The 13935-nt window shown below is 42.6% G+C and overlaps 1 protein-coding gene and 1 pseudogene across 1 annotated transcript; one reads left to right on the top strand and one right to left on the bottom strand.

Moving 5' to 3' along the window:
- Positions 1-2260: 2260 nt before the first annotated feature.
- On the top strand, positions 2261-7657 carry LOC119292771 (annotated as a pseudogene).
- Positions 7658-9503: 1846 nt separating this feature from the next.
- Positions 9504-11590, bottom strand: LOC119292760 (putative F-box/LRR-repeat protein At5g02700). Its single transcript, XM_037571477.1, has 3 exons — positions 10601-11590; positions 10381-10515; positions 9504-10235 (listed from the first exon to the last, which is right to left on the bottom strand). The coding sequence occupies exons 1-3, from the start codon at positions 11534-11536 to the stop codon at positions 9885-9887; spliced, it is 1422 nt and encodes a 473-aa protein (XP_037427374.1). The 5' UTR covers positions 11537-11590; the 3' UTR covers positions 9504-9884.
- Between the last annotated feature and the right edge of the window lie 2345 nt (positions 11591-13935).

The following is a 13935-nucleotide window of genomic DNA, read 5'->3' as shown; positions in this document are numbered from 1 at the left end:
TATATTTGTCAGGATAACAACAAGTGCAGACTTGGAAAGTAGGAGGAATAGAACTCTGAAGTTAAGCGTGCTCAAACTGGGGGAGTGAGAGGATGGGTGACCGGCCGGGAAGTTAGACGATTTGGAACAAGTGATCCACACTTGAGTAGTTAATAGGGGTGATTAGAGACTAAATCATCAAATAATTCAAAAAATTGAAAATGGAAAAAAATTCAATTTTTTTTCCAAAACTTTCAGATTTTTTTTTCAAAATAATACCTTTAGTACTGGTTGGTAACGTCCTCCATACCATGGTGCGAGCTCACGCCATGTGGTTGGCCTTTAGTGGCGGTTCGTGCCAAACCGGTACTAAAGGGGGGTCTTTAGTCTCCACTCTTTAGTGCCGGTTGCAGAACCGACACTAAAGGCCCTTACGAACTTAAATCTCCGTTTTCTACTAGTGTAAAATCCCTTAGTTTTCAATAGGACCCTGCTGCCACGGGAGGGCATGACAAAAGATGTCATGCAAGTTCTTTTCCATAAGCACGTATGACTATATTCGGAATACATGCCTATATTACATTGATGAATTGGAGCTAGTTCTGTGTCACCCTATGTTATAACTGTTGCATGAATAATCGCATCCGACATAATTCTCCATCACCAATCCAATGCCTACGAGCTTTTCACATATTGTTCTCTGCTTAGTTACTTTATCGTTGCTACTGTTTCAATCACTACAAAACTGCTATCGTTACTTTTGCCACTACTACCATTACTATCATACTACTTTGCTACTAAATACTTTGCTGCAGATATTAAGTTATCCAGATGTGGTTGAATTGACAACTCAGCTGCTAATACTTGAGAATATTCTTTGGCTCCCCTTGTGTCGAATCAAATACTCTATCCTCGAAAACTGTTGCGATCCCCTATACTTGTGAGTTATCATTCACTAGGCTTTCTGCGATTCTCTTATTGGTTCGATAACCTTGGTTCTCACTGAGGGAAATCATTATCAGCTACTACATTGCTTCACTCTTCCTCCTCGAGGTAAATCCCAACACGGCTCACAAGTAGCACAGGCCGCCTCGACGAGGAGCATGGCGGCAAGGGCATCGTTGCCGACGTGGATGACGTCGCGTCGTACCGCGCCTCCTATGCCTGCGGCCGCGCCATCCACCGGCAACGCGCACGTAATTGCGCCCTGCCGACGGAGAAAGAAGCCGATTGCACGAAGATCGATGAGTTCGTGGCCAGCGCGTCCGCATTCGCCGCCAACATCGAGGGAAAAGTAGAACACGGGAGTCTGCCGCCGCTTGAGTCCCAGGAAGGCCACCGCCGGCACATCGCCGGCTTGCACAACCAGTGACTTGCCCAGTTCTGCAGTGCAGACCATCATCGACCCCCATATGGGCTCCATGAAAGCGGAGGCGCCCCCCCCTTTCCCGTACGGCTGAAGCATCAGCCGATGGTTTTACTTCGATGAACGGCGGGAAAGCGAGCCGCCCTTTTGCGCTGAAGCATATACCTTCGGGGCTCTCGGCTGTCCGGTGAGCGAGCTGCCGGACATGGGGAAGACAAAGGGATCCCGGGCGGTCAGCCCTATACTAATCTAGTGTATCATGTCATGGGGGTGAAGCTCCGCGGTGAAGCTCCGCGCGACCGTACGCGCACATAATTTTACCGTTTTAGTTAAAATATATTGAAAATATAAACTTTTTTGTCTAGTTTGTATAAATTCCGTCATGTTTATATGAAATTCATCCATGTTTGCATGAATTTCATCCGGTTTGTTGAAAAGTGTTTGACAATGTTTGCGGCTACGGTCGGATGGCGGCCTCTCCCATCCGTGTCCGCAGACGGATGTGGGAGGAAATTTGCGGGCCGCCATTGGAGATGCCCAAATTATATAGGCATGTGAAACAAAATATTACATAAACATATTTGGGAAGTAACAAAAATGGATTATATATGAAATTACATGATTTTTTATGAAAGAAAACAAGGAATTGAAAAGGAACAAAAAATAAAACTACTAGAAAAATATAAAAAAGAAATATAAAAAGAAGTAGAGAGAAAAAAGGGAGCTCCTGGACATGTTCTTTTTCCCACTAATCAAACGATCTAAAAAAACTAGGATTCTTTTTTTTTAGGAAAAAAACTAAGATTCAAATCCACATACTCCATTTCTTCTCTGTAAAGTAGTATTGTGAGCTCGGGCTCACATTGATGTTTTTTACACGCATGCAAATTTTCACGATAGAATCACATGCCTAGCTTCTTCACCAGAGAGCAGATCCAGAGTCAAGGCGGCAAAGGGGAGAGATGGCGGGGGTGGGCGTTGGGACGGGGGCGATGAACTCCCTCCTCGGCAAGCTCACCGCCTTGCTCAGCGACGAGTACAATCTTCTCAAGCGGGTCCGCAAGGAGATCCAGTTCCTTGAGCGCGAGCTCAGCGGCATGCGAGTCTTGCTGGAGAGACTAGCCGACATGGAGGAGAAACTCGATGGCCTGGCAAAGGGCTGGAGAGACAGGGTGCGCGATCTTAGCTACGACATAGAAGACTGCATCGACCGCTTCATGGACCGCCTTGGAAGCGGAGATGCCAAGCCAAAGTTCATGAAGAGGACGGCGCGCCGGCTCAAGACTCTGTGGGCGCGCCATGACATCGCGACCCAGATCAAAGAGCTCAAAACTCGCGTCATGGAGGAAAGCGAGCGCCGTGACAGGTACCAGCTTCCTACCTACTCTTGCAGCTGTATTTCTGGATGCAACGGTGAGATTAATAAAGTTTCGTTTGTTCAAAAATGATACTAGGTACAAGCTTGACGAGAGTTACTACAGTGCAACGAAGACGGTGGAGATAGACCCGCGGATAACTGCCATCCACGAGGAGGTCAAGGGCTTGGTGGCAATGGACGGCCCAATGAAGCACGTCATTGCCTTGCTGATGGATGAGAGTAAGGAGTTGAAAGTGGTGCCGATTGTCGGATCAGGAGGGTTGGGGAAGACAACCTTGGCCATGGAGGTCTATCGCAAGATTGGATTAGGAGGAGACTTCCAGTGCCAAGCTTGTGTGTCAGTGTCGCGCACACTTGAACTGGTGAAGCTCCTGAAAGATATCTTGTCTCAGACCGATAAAGATGCATACAAAGAATGTCAGAGTTGGGAAAAGGAACAACTAATCCGTGCAATCAAACATATCTTGACAGGAAAGAGGTACGGAGTATATAGATGATTTGCTTTAAAAAAAATTATCCCCCCTCTTTATACATGCACCTAGAATTAATATATTTCATATATTTGGACTATTGGAACAATTATTATTATTTAAACTTAGCTAGTTTGAACCAGGCTAGATTAAATGGTCATCCCTAGTTGTCTTGAGTATGTTTAGTTCCTTGAACATATATATTGTTTTCGCATTACCTCAAACTAGCCTACCGATTGACTGTTGGTCGTAAACACACATTCAGTAAATACTTTTAATCTTACATTTTAGCTTCACAAAACAGGCATACATAAAAAAAAGTCCACATTCAACCCTCCATGTAATGATAGCTGATTTACTTCGCAAGACTAGACACTAGAGCTAGACAGCTGTGAATGCAGGAATAGTGCAAGCAAATCAGAAACGGGGCTCTGCTACATTATGAACCCTTCCTATAGTTGTCCAACTAACAAAATGAATTGCTATTTAACCCAAGCATCCATGTTGTATCCTTAGAATCCTAGAAATACCCACCCAACTACTTGTAGAAATTTCAGAGATTCAGATAGGCTGACTTATAGAAATCAGCACCAAGGAATGAAACTATTTATCGCGTACAAAGATTCTGAAGGAAGACTGCCCTGTTTTTTCCTCCAAAAGATTGCTTTCACATTTTCTCACGGAATCCTGGAACACTCTTTCTCCATAAAAAAAACTTCCTTAAAATCTTCTTAACCAGAACCAAGAAACATGTGTGCAATCTTTGTGTGCCATGCCACGAGATAAATGGATGACGATAGAAAATAACCACCACCGGAATAAATCTTGAAACCACCATAACCATTTGCTCAATGGTATCGATCCAAGCCATGTAAACATAGCAATTTGAGACAGAATGAGGCCAGGAAACCATTAAAATAGAGTATACCTTTTAACGTCACCTAAATGTGCACCAGAAAATGCAATTGAAACTTTACTCATTCCCTTTAACGAAGATAAAATAAGTAACAGTAAATGCACCTACGCAAGATATCAAATTAAAAAGGTGTGAAAGAAATGAGTTCCGTAAACCAACCAAACATTCTTTACTAAGCTAGCAAAAACATGGCTGCAGCTAGTACGCTTGTCTGTCTCAATCTGAATGATCTTAATGACCCGCTGAGAGTTGTAATCAATTGCATGCATGGAAATAAACTTTATACTACATACTTTCAGTGTTTCTCTTTCATTAAAGAAAATACACAAATATATCAGCTGTAGCCTATAGATGGTCTCAGCTTACAATGACATTGAGCAGGAGAGAACTAGCAAGTATACCAAATAAAAATAAAAACACACAAATACTAGTAACGTTCAAGCACCTTGTACATTCGCAATTTTCTCCTCAATCCTTGTTTCCTCCATAGTGGCTGATAAAGCATTCCATTGCCACAGGGCAGTAGGGCTCCCCGTGCACACAACGATAGCAAGGAGAACAGAGAAAACGTGGATAAAATACAAGCCTACAAATATCTTATCTTTATATAATGAATCATCAATTAGATGCCATGTTGGGTGGGCTGGACGAACACGCACCCGCCGGGTGGTGAGGGTCTACTAAATTCCAGGGTTAAGGATTTGTGGTTTAAACGGTGCTAAATTCCAAGGTTAGAACTTAAAGTAGAATTGATCTTTCTTCTACCAATGGAAAGTCGTTTATCCCTTGATATGATTTAGATACTATCGTTTTCACTTACCATGAGGATGCAGTGAGATACTTCTAATACGTAAGTTTGATTGATACAAAAAAGGTACTGCAAAATTAAGTGCGCAACATTTATGCATCTGTTTGCCATTATCAAATTAATTGCTAGCACAAGTCTCACGGTTAACGAGAATGCTTAACAAGGCACACTACTCAATGCAGGTATTTCATTGTTATTGATGACGTATGGAAAGAACAAGATTGGAAATTGGTCAAGGCAGCATTTCCTGAGAATAATAATGGTAGCAGAATAATTGCTACTACACGCATTACAGGTGTAGCTAAGCTATGTTGTTCCGTCTCAGATGAGCAACCCTATCAAATGGCACCTCTAGATGATGCTGATTCTCGAAGATTGTTCTTTAAGAGAATTTTCTACTCAAATGATTCATGTCCTTGTGAACTGGAAGAAGTTTCTGCTAGGATTTAAAAAAAATGTGGCGGACTGCCACTGGCTATAATTACATTTGCAAGTTTGCTTGCCAGTAAGGCACATAACAAGGATGAATGGGAGAGACTGCAAGATTCCATTGTTACTGGTTCTTCGTTTGATAATGATGGGAACTTAAAAGGGATGAAAGATATATTTTTACATAGTTACCTGGATCTTCCCCACCACTTGAAGACTTGTTTATTATACTTGTGTATATATCCAGAGGACTCCATGATCAATATTAAACTGTTGAAATGGAAATGGATAGCGGAAGGATTCATTGCTACACAATGGGGAAGTTTGGATCAAGTAGCACATAACTGTTTTAATGAGCTCGTTAATAGAAATATGATTCATCCAGTTTATGGTAATTATGGCAGTTCAGTGAAATATTGTAGGGTCCATGATATGGTGCTTGACCTTATTATATCTTTATCGGATGAGGAGAATTTTGCGACTGTCTTAAATGGGCGTATATGCAATTCTTTCCCAAATAAGATACGTCGTCTGTCCATGCAATCTAGTGGGGAAGGGCATAAAGGGGCAGTTGATGCAATTACAGAAACCACGGTACATGTTCGCTCACTGACTTTGTTTATGCTGCATAAGCAGATACCCCATCTCGTGGACTTCCATGCTTTGAGGGTGTTGGATCTTGAAGAATGTTATTGGTTGGAAAACAAGCATGTAAAACACATAGGAAGTTCATGCCAGCTGAGGTATTTGAGAATTGGCGGTTTTAAAATTACCGAGCTTCCTGGTGAAATCGGAAAGCTGCAGCACTTGGAGACTCTGGATTTGAGAGACTGTGATTCACTTCTAAGACTGCCATCAACCGTGGCGGAGTTGCGGAAATTGCTGCGTCTATTTGTCAGCAGGAACACACAATTACCTGCAGGTGGGTTCCGGAGTCTGCAGGCCTTGGAGGAGTTAAGCTTCCAGGAAACTGACGACCCAGTGAGATTTGCGGAGGAAGTAAATGAGTCGGGCAAATGCAACCTTCGCTATCTTCGTACTGGAGGAGAGATAGCCAAGCGTCTGTTCTGTAGCCCATGCTGCACATACCCGTGCCTCCAAGTTCTTAAAATTGAGTCAATTTTTAGAGTGGAAATGGTTCCCAGGGGAATGGCCTCCCTCAAGAATCTCGTGAAACTATGCATATGGGTCAAGGAATTTGATAAGGAGGGTCTCCAAGTTCTCATGGGCATGCCTTCTCTGGCCCATCTGGAGCTTGGCATAATAGGAGGGGCCAATGAAAAGCTGATCATCGGTACTGATGGATTCAAACTGCTAAAGGTCTTCTACTTCCACTATTTACGCCCCCGTTTTGCTGTTGAAGTGAAACCAACGGGTGGACTGCGGCTAACATTTGCACCAGGTGCTATGCAAGCACTCCATTATCTCCGTCTTGACTTGAACCCAATGTTTGTGGCGTCCGACTTTTTTGAAGACTTGGGTGTCGAGCATCTTCCAGGCCTTGCACAGCTCGAGGTCGAAATCAGTTGTTTCAGAGCAGCTCCACGCAGGGTGAAGGCTCTTGAGTGTTCCGTTGAAAAAGCAAACAACTTGCTCCCCAAGTGCAGAATCCGCGTCAGCAGAGCCCTTGAAGATTACATGTTGAAGGATGACAAGGAGTGGGAAGAGGTCGTCGCAAACAGAATCTCGGGCGAAGAGAGGAGACCAGAAGAATGAGAGAGTGACCACCAAGAACTTGCCACCTAGCTTAATCCTGGTAACTCAAATGATGGTGATTTTTTTTACTCACTCCTAGGAGCAGCAATTTTTTATAATATGTCCTACACTCATCTTGAACAGCAGTTCGTGGATCTGGAGAATCCACGAACAGCAATCAAGTAATGCATCTGGAGAATCCAGTCCTGCTACTTACTGCAAAGTCCGCAACTCAACTGGCCGGCCATCAGCATTTGGTTCCAAAAGCGACTCTGTTGAGCGGATCACATATATTCAAGGTGATTTATCTGTAGTGTGAGCTAGTATTTTTTTCTTCCTAAATCTATCGCCAGCCTACGCCGTCTTGCTGGGTTGCTTGAGTTAGAACAGACATTAGTAGTAGATGTGTTTTTAATTCGCTGTTGGGGAAGCTTGAGTTGTGTAGCACCCTGAGTTCCATTTAACTCTTGTGGTGGCAAATCTATGTTGTTCAATAATTGAAGTAAGCTCGGCTCTGCACTGGGACTGAACATGCTACTCTTGTCCCCTTGACTGACGCTGTAACATTCAAGCAAACTTATTTTTCTCTATCAGAACTAGTGCAGGCTGTATCACCTATTTCTCTCGATTAATTGTGGTCAGTAATGTATGGCTGTATAACCTGCTTGCATGTTGCAAAAAGGAAGGTTGGTTGGTTATTCAGTCAAGGTACTCCAAGCCTAGCTAACATGCCGTGCCTGAGCTTAAACTATCGATCTTGTGGTAAATCAGACACTAATGCCGATTTTGTGAGTCCATGCATGTTCTTGTAATTTCAACTGAATCTGGGTGGCCATACACTAGGTGTCAGACACCCAAACTTGATGAACATGTCATCTGTTCAGAGGCAAGCAACATCAGGCACGGTTGAAATTCTGCTTCTCTCAACTCGTCACATCTCGCTTCCTCTTCCTCTTTCTTTCCATCTCCATTACAGCACGACTCTTAATACTGACGGCAGGGAGTACAGACACATAATAAAATTCGGTTACTTGTGACTTGAGCATGAGTCTGCGACTTCAGATACCGTCCCAGCCAAGATGAGCTTTTACTGATTTCCAGGAGTACATCTTCATCACTATCGTCTGCCTGGAGTTTTGCATTCTATCTACAGTTGCTAATGGCGATGACTGCTGACTTTCTTATCGCCAGCCTTTATACTGTTCGGGAAATTGAGCTCGTCCCTTTCAAGAAACTATATATCGCCAGCCTTTGCCAAGATCAGCTTTCGTGGCGACTAATACATTGTACGCGCTGACCCTCAAGTGTTGGTTAATAGACTAGAGCTAGGCAGTGAATGAAAGAATCATGCAAACAAACCTAGAAAATATACTGATGGAAATTTCACTAAAGTGATAGTGCTAGACTGCTTCATATCAATCCTAGAAATATTCACCAAAGTACTTACGGAAATTTCAGAGATTCTGACAGATCAACTTACAGCACGACTCCGACTGACTCCTATAAATTCTCTTCTCTGAACTTGCCACATCTTGCTTCCTCTCTATCTCCGTTCCAGCAGGACTCCAAAACTGACGGCAGGGAGTACAAACTTCATAACTGACCCCAGAGGTCCTCCTGATGATACGAAGCCTGCAAACACAACAAGGCAAAAACCATTTGTCCATTCTGGGTTAACAACTGCTGCAATCTACCTCTAAGAAATGGACTGCACACAGGCAATGATAAAAATAAAAAAGGAGTCGTCTCCACTCGATAATACCAGCAGTAGTATTTGTTGAGCCACACTACTGAAGGATCATATATTGAACAGATTAAACCCCACAAAAACAGCAATGATATATTACCAATGCATGTCCTGTCTCCCTTTGTCCATGAATACCAGTGCGTGTGGACATTGGTTGACTCATTGGACTAAGAACACGACTGAAACACCCAACACCACCTCCCTCCCTCCATCTCATGCACCTGATTACCGTAAACTTTGTCAGATGTTCAGTGATTCGTACAAACACACCTTGACGGATGGTACAGAGATGAAACACTAGCAGCAGCGGAAAAACAGAACTGAAGGCAAAAAAAAAGGAGGGAGCACAACCAAAGATTGAAGATTTACCCTGTACACCGGTTGCAACCGTTGCTTTCGCGTACATCACCCTCTCCATGCACATCCTGGAGGAGTCGCAACTGGTCTTTCCACCCTGCTTCTATCTCCAGGAAAGCGAGACACTTTGAAACAGAAAAAAATGAAATGCGACGCAGACACACTTGAAAAATTCAGTTAAAAAACAACACAACTCTTCCAGGCATGGAAACACAAACGGGACCCCGCCGAAAATGACCAGGAACCCGCCCAACTGAACCGAGGAGATCCGGTTCAAAAGAACCACAGCCCCTCGTGCTGGGTTAGGTGACCGGGCGGCCAGGATAACTGACTGATGGCGAATTCAAAATCAGCTGACTATAAAATAATAAAAGTGCATTCGGGATTTCATTAAAGCAAGTGGTAATTACACAAATATATTAGCTGGAGCTTGTAGGTGCTACCAGCTTACAATATGACACCAATCAGGAGAGAAAATCCAAGCAACTAAACAGGACACACGAATCCTAGTAACCCTCTAACATCTTATACATCACAAGTTTGGACTGGAATCTTGAGCTGCTGCACAACCTCCTAAATCCTGGTATGCTCCAGAGTGCGCAAGAAAGCATTCCATTGCTGCAGTAAGTAGATCATTTTGTAGAGATCACAACGGTGAGATAACCATAGACAGGCAAACAAGGGAAGCCGGCTGCGACACGATCTCTGGAAAGACTACCTAACACAACCGTCTCAAGTGTCAACATGAGGACATGTCAAAGGGATCAGCCTCAGAAAAACCATGGTATTTGAAGCTCTTCTTTGTATCCCATTTTAGTTCAATCTGTGCATCTCGAGAAGCTCTATTCTCCACTTGCAACCGTTTACGCTGAAAACGCATCCATTTGCTGTTGCAGCGGTTGACAACTCCAATTTCCATTTCCTTAAGCACTTTTGCATTCAAAACAAAGAACTGGGCAAAGTGAATAACTTGTGTCCGGTTACCATCGTAATTCTTCAATACCACTTTTTTTAGATGGAGTTCTAGGCATTCAATTGGATCCAGTGGGTCATACTTGCGCACATTATTCATATCCTCCTGTGGGTGCGACTGCAGACAGAAGAATGAAATAATATAAAGGCAGTCACTAAAGAACTGAATTAGTAACACATACAGAACAGTTCAGCAAGTCGTGATTAAGTCTAACTCAATGTTGATTTTCATATTTAAAGACAGAAGAAGTTTGTATACTCACAATGACGTATAGCCTCTCTAAGAAAGTGAAGCACTTGAGTAGGCCAACAATTGCATCCAGATTGGGACCAATAGAGTCAACAACCAAAATCTTCACTTTATGCATTATGGTTGTCAAGCTGACATCAATTGTTTTCTGGAGGAAAATAAAACAAGTGTGAATAAGAATGATAGCTTGTAGTATATAGGAATGTCGAATGCGCGATTGGCCTTACGGCTACCTGGAGAACTGTGGTTCCAGGCTTGAGTGTAGATATGCCATGAGACAACAACCCCAATAGCTCCAGTTTAGGTGCCCCGGTTATCCGGATGGTCGCCGGACCAATGTGTGAATCATGTAGTATTAACCTCTCAAGGCATGGGACGTCCTGGACGAGCAGCTCTTGGCAAGTGACGATACCTTGTTTGTCCCGATGGGGAGAGAAGCTGAAGCGCCTAACCGTCGGGGAGCTGATGCAGAGGCGACCGATGCCGATGCTTCGGTCCAGCGAAAGGCTTTCCAAGGCAATGCAGCCAGAGAGCATGCCGTGGAGAGAGTCCTCCGAGATGCTGACGCGGCACAGGGTGAGCTGCTTGAGGCGCGGAAACTTAGGGGACGCGGTCAACGCGGGGAACTCGCAGCTGCCGAACTTGGCCGCGCGGAGCGTCGGCGCGAAGCAGAGCGCGGACGGCGGCATCGGGTGGCATGCGTCCCCGTGCACTCTGGTGTAGGCGATTTCGAGATCCTGCAGGCGGGCGAGCGACCCGGCGCGGAGCCAGCGGTCGATCTGGCCCAGTGGGAAGGCCTGGCGGAGCGAGAACCGGCGGGCGGGGCCGGGGTGGTCGGAGAGGATCCTGGAGACGACGGCGACGTGCTTGCGGGCGTCGCCCGCGCAGAAGCGGCGGTCGATCGACAGGTTGAGCGGCGCCGCGGACGAGCGCCAGAGGGGGCGCCACCGGCGCGAGAGGACCTGCGTGCGCGCGCCGTCCTTGGTGGGGAGGAGCGAGACGACGGCGCCGAGGACGTCGTCGGGGAGGTGGCTGATGAGATCGTCGACGCTTCTCTGTTGCTCCCGGAGGCCGGGACTCCACAACGGCACTTGCCGGTCGTCGGATCGGCGGCTCGCCAACGCGTGCGCTCCGGGGACGGCTGCCGCCGCCGCCGCCGCGTCCTCCATGGCCGGCGGTTGGCGCGCACGAGGGGTTGGGGTCGTTGCTGTGAGTGTGGGGGATTTCAGGATTTGGGAACGTGTTTTTTTTTCTTCTGGATAGAAGGATAATTGGGGAACGTGTTTTTTTTTCTTCTGGAGAGAGGATGTTTTTTTTTTGAGAAATTCTGGAGAGAGGATGTGACGGAGAGGCAGAGGGCCACCGTTGACCATGTGACGGAGAGGCAGAGGGCGGTAGACCCAGGCCAGCCCAAGCCCGTTCCACTTTCGCGAATGGACAAGCCTTTGACCCTGTGCCAGCGTTTGTAGGAAACAAATGTTTATACCTTTTTTTTGCGGGGGAAACAAATGTTTATACAACAAAGTGAAAACAAATGTTCGTGTAGTATAAACATGTTTCATACCATCCAAAAGAATCTACGTGGTATTGTCAATAAATTTTTGTTTCAAAGAATGTCCGTGAATTTTTTTGTAAAATATTTATACAATGTAAAAAATGTTAACACATTTGAAGAAAATGTTTCACGCCATTAAAAACATATTGAACGTGCATTTGAAAAATATTTTACATGTATTCGAAAAATGTTAAAAGTATGTATTTAAAAGATACATGTCATATATTTGAAAAACAATATTCAACATGTAGTAAAAATGTAAATTGCGTATTGGAAAAGTAGACATGAGTTAAAAAAAAGGAAAACAAATGAAACCAAAAAATCGGTGAAAAACATAAAAAGAATAGAAAACAAAGAAAACCAGTGAAAAACATTTACAAACAGCACAAAGAAACAAAGAAAGAAAGAAAACATGCGGAATCAGCTCAGACGAGCTACAGTATTGGCCCATCCCCAGAGGTGAGGCCGGGTTATATATCTCGGAATAACTGAGATATAGCCTTGTCTCAAAAAAGAGACTGAGATATAGCCCTAGTGTACGTATAGCACTGCGGAAATATTTACTTCAGGTTTTTGTTTGGCAATTTCTTTTATTTTTATTGTGTTACCCAAATTTACAAATGTTCAAATAATGTTCAGGAATACTTTTGGAAACTAGTTACGAATACAGAAACAATTCAAGAATTCAAAAAATGTTCATGACTTCCAAAATTATTTGCGAATTCAAAAAGTATTGATGATTTCAAAGAAATATAAAAAATCAAAATATTTTGTGGATTCAGTATAATGCTAGTGAATTCAATAAAATTGAAAAATTGAAAAATATTCGCAAATTCCAGAACAAAATTTATCAAATTTGGAGAAGGCGCCCGATGTAAAAATGTTCATGAATGTCAAGAAATGCTTAGGGATTCCAAAAATAATCATGAATACCAAAAATATTACAAAATCCAAAATTGTTCGACAATTTAAAAATATTTTCAATTAAAAAAACTATTCACGGAATCAAAGTTTGTTTGCAATTTATAAAATTATTCACAAAAAGAAAACGTTCGCGAACTTTAATAAATGTTCCAGCAATCATTAAACGTCCATGAATTTTAAAAAAGTTCACGGACTCGAATTGTGTCTGATTTTTTTGAAAAATTGAAAATATGTTCACCAAAAATATTCACGAATTTGAAACTGGAAAAGGAATAATGAGAAAAAGGGAAACTAGTGAAACAAAAGGAGAAACATTTATTTTACTTTTTAAAAGGACAAAAATGGTGAAAAAATAAGAACAAACAGAAAAACAAAGATAACTAATCAAAAACCTTTACAAGCAGCACAAGAAACAAAAGATAGAGAAAAAAAAACCAGGGCGCCCCTATGTCTCGCTGTAATCGAGACGAGGGCAGCCTCATGTCGGGGAAGCTCCAGCCCTTTTTTTGTGTTTTTCTTTTTGGCTTTATTTGTATACTTTAGAGAAAACAATCTATAAACAATAAAAACATCTGACCAGGCATTTGGAAAAATTAAAATGTGTGTAGAGAAAATGTTTATCACGTATACAAAAATGGAGTACAAAAAATTGATCATCTATTCAAAGAATGCTAATCTAGCATTTAAAAAATGTTGAAAAATTATTTGAAAATGTTAGTGAAGCACTTGAGAAATGTTTAATGTGTATAGAAAAAAATATTGAGCATGTATTAAAAATTGATGAATTTTTTTGGTCATGTACATAAAATGTTAATCAACCATTTGAAAAAAGGTTGAACATGTAGTTTAACATGTTAATCAAGCATTTCAAAAAATTTAAATGTGCATAGAAACAATGTTGACCATGTATTAAAGAAATTTTGAATTTTTAATCATGTAAATAAAAATACTGAAAACGCATTTGAAATTTTTTGAACAAGCATTTCAAAAATGTTAAATTTGTATAGAAAGAATGTTGACCATGTATTAAATAAATGATAAGTTTTCTATCATGTAAGTAAAAATGTTGAAAAAGCATTTGAATTTTTT

The sequence above is a fragment of the Triticum dicoccoides genome, chromosome 1A, assembly GCF_002162155.2.
Source record: "Triticum dicoccoides isolate Atlit2015 ecotype Zavitan chromosome 1A, WEW_v2.0, whole genome shotgun sequence".
Lineage (NCBI taxonomy): Eukaryota > Viridiplantae > Streptophyta > Magnoliopsida > Poales > Poaceae > Triticum > Triticum dicoccoides.
The sequence above is the reverse complement of the archived record's forward strand: the minus strand, read 5'-3'. Positions and strand labels throughout refer to the sequence as shown.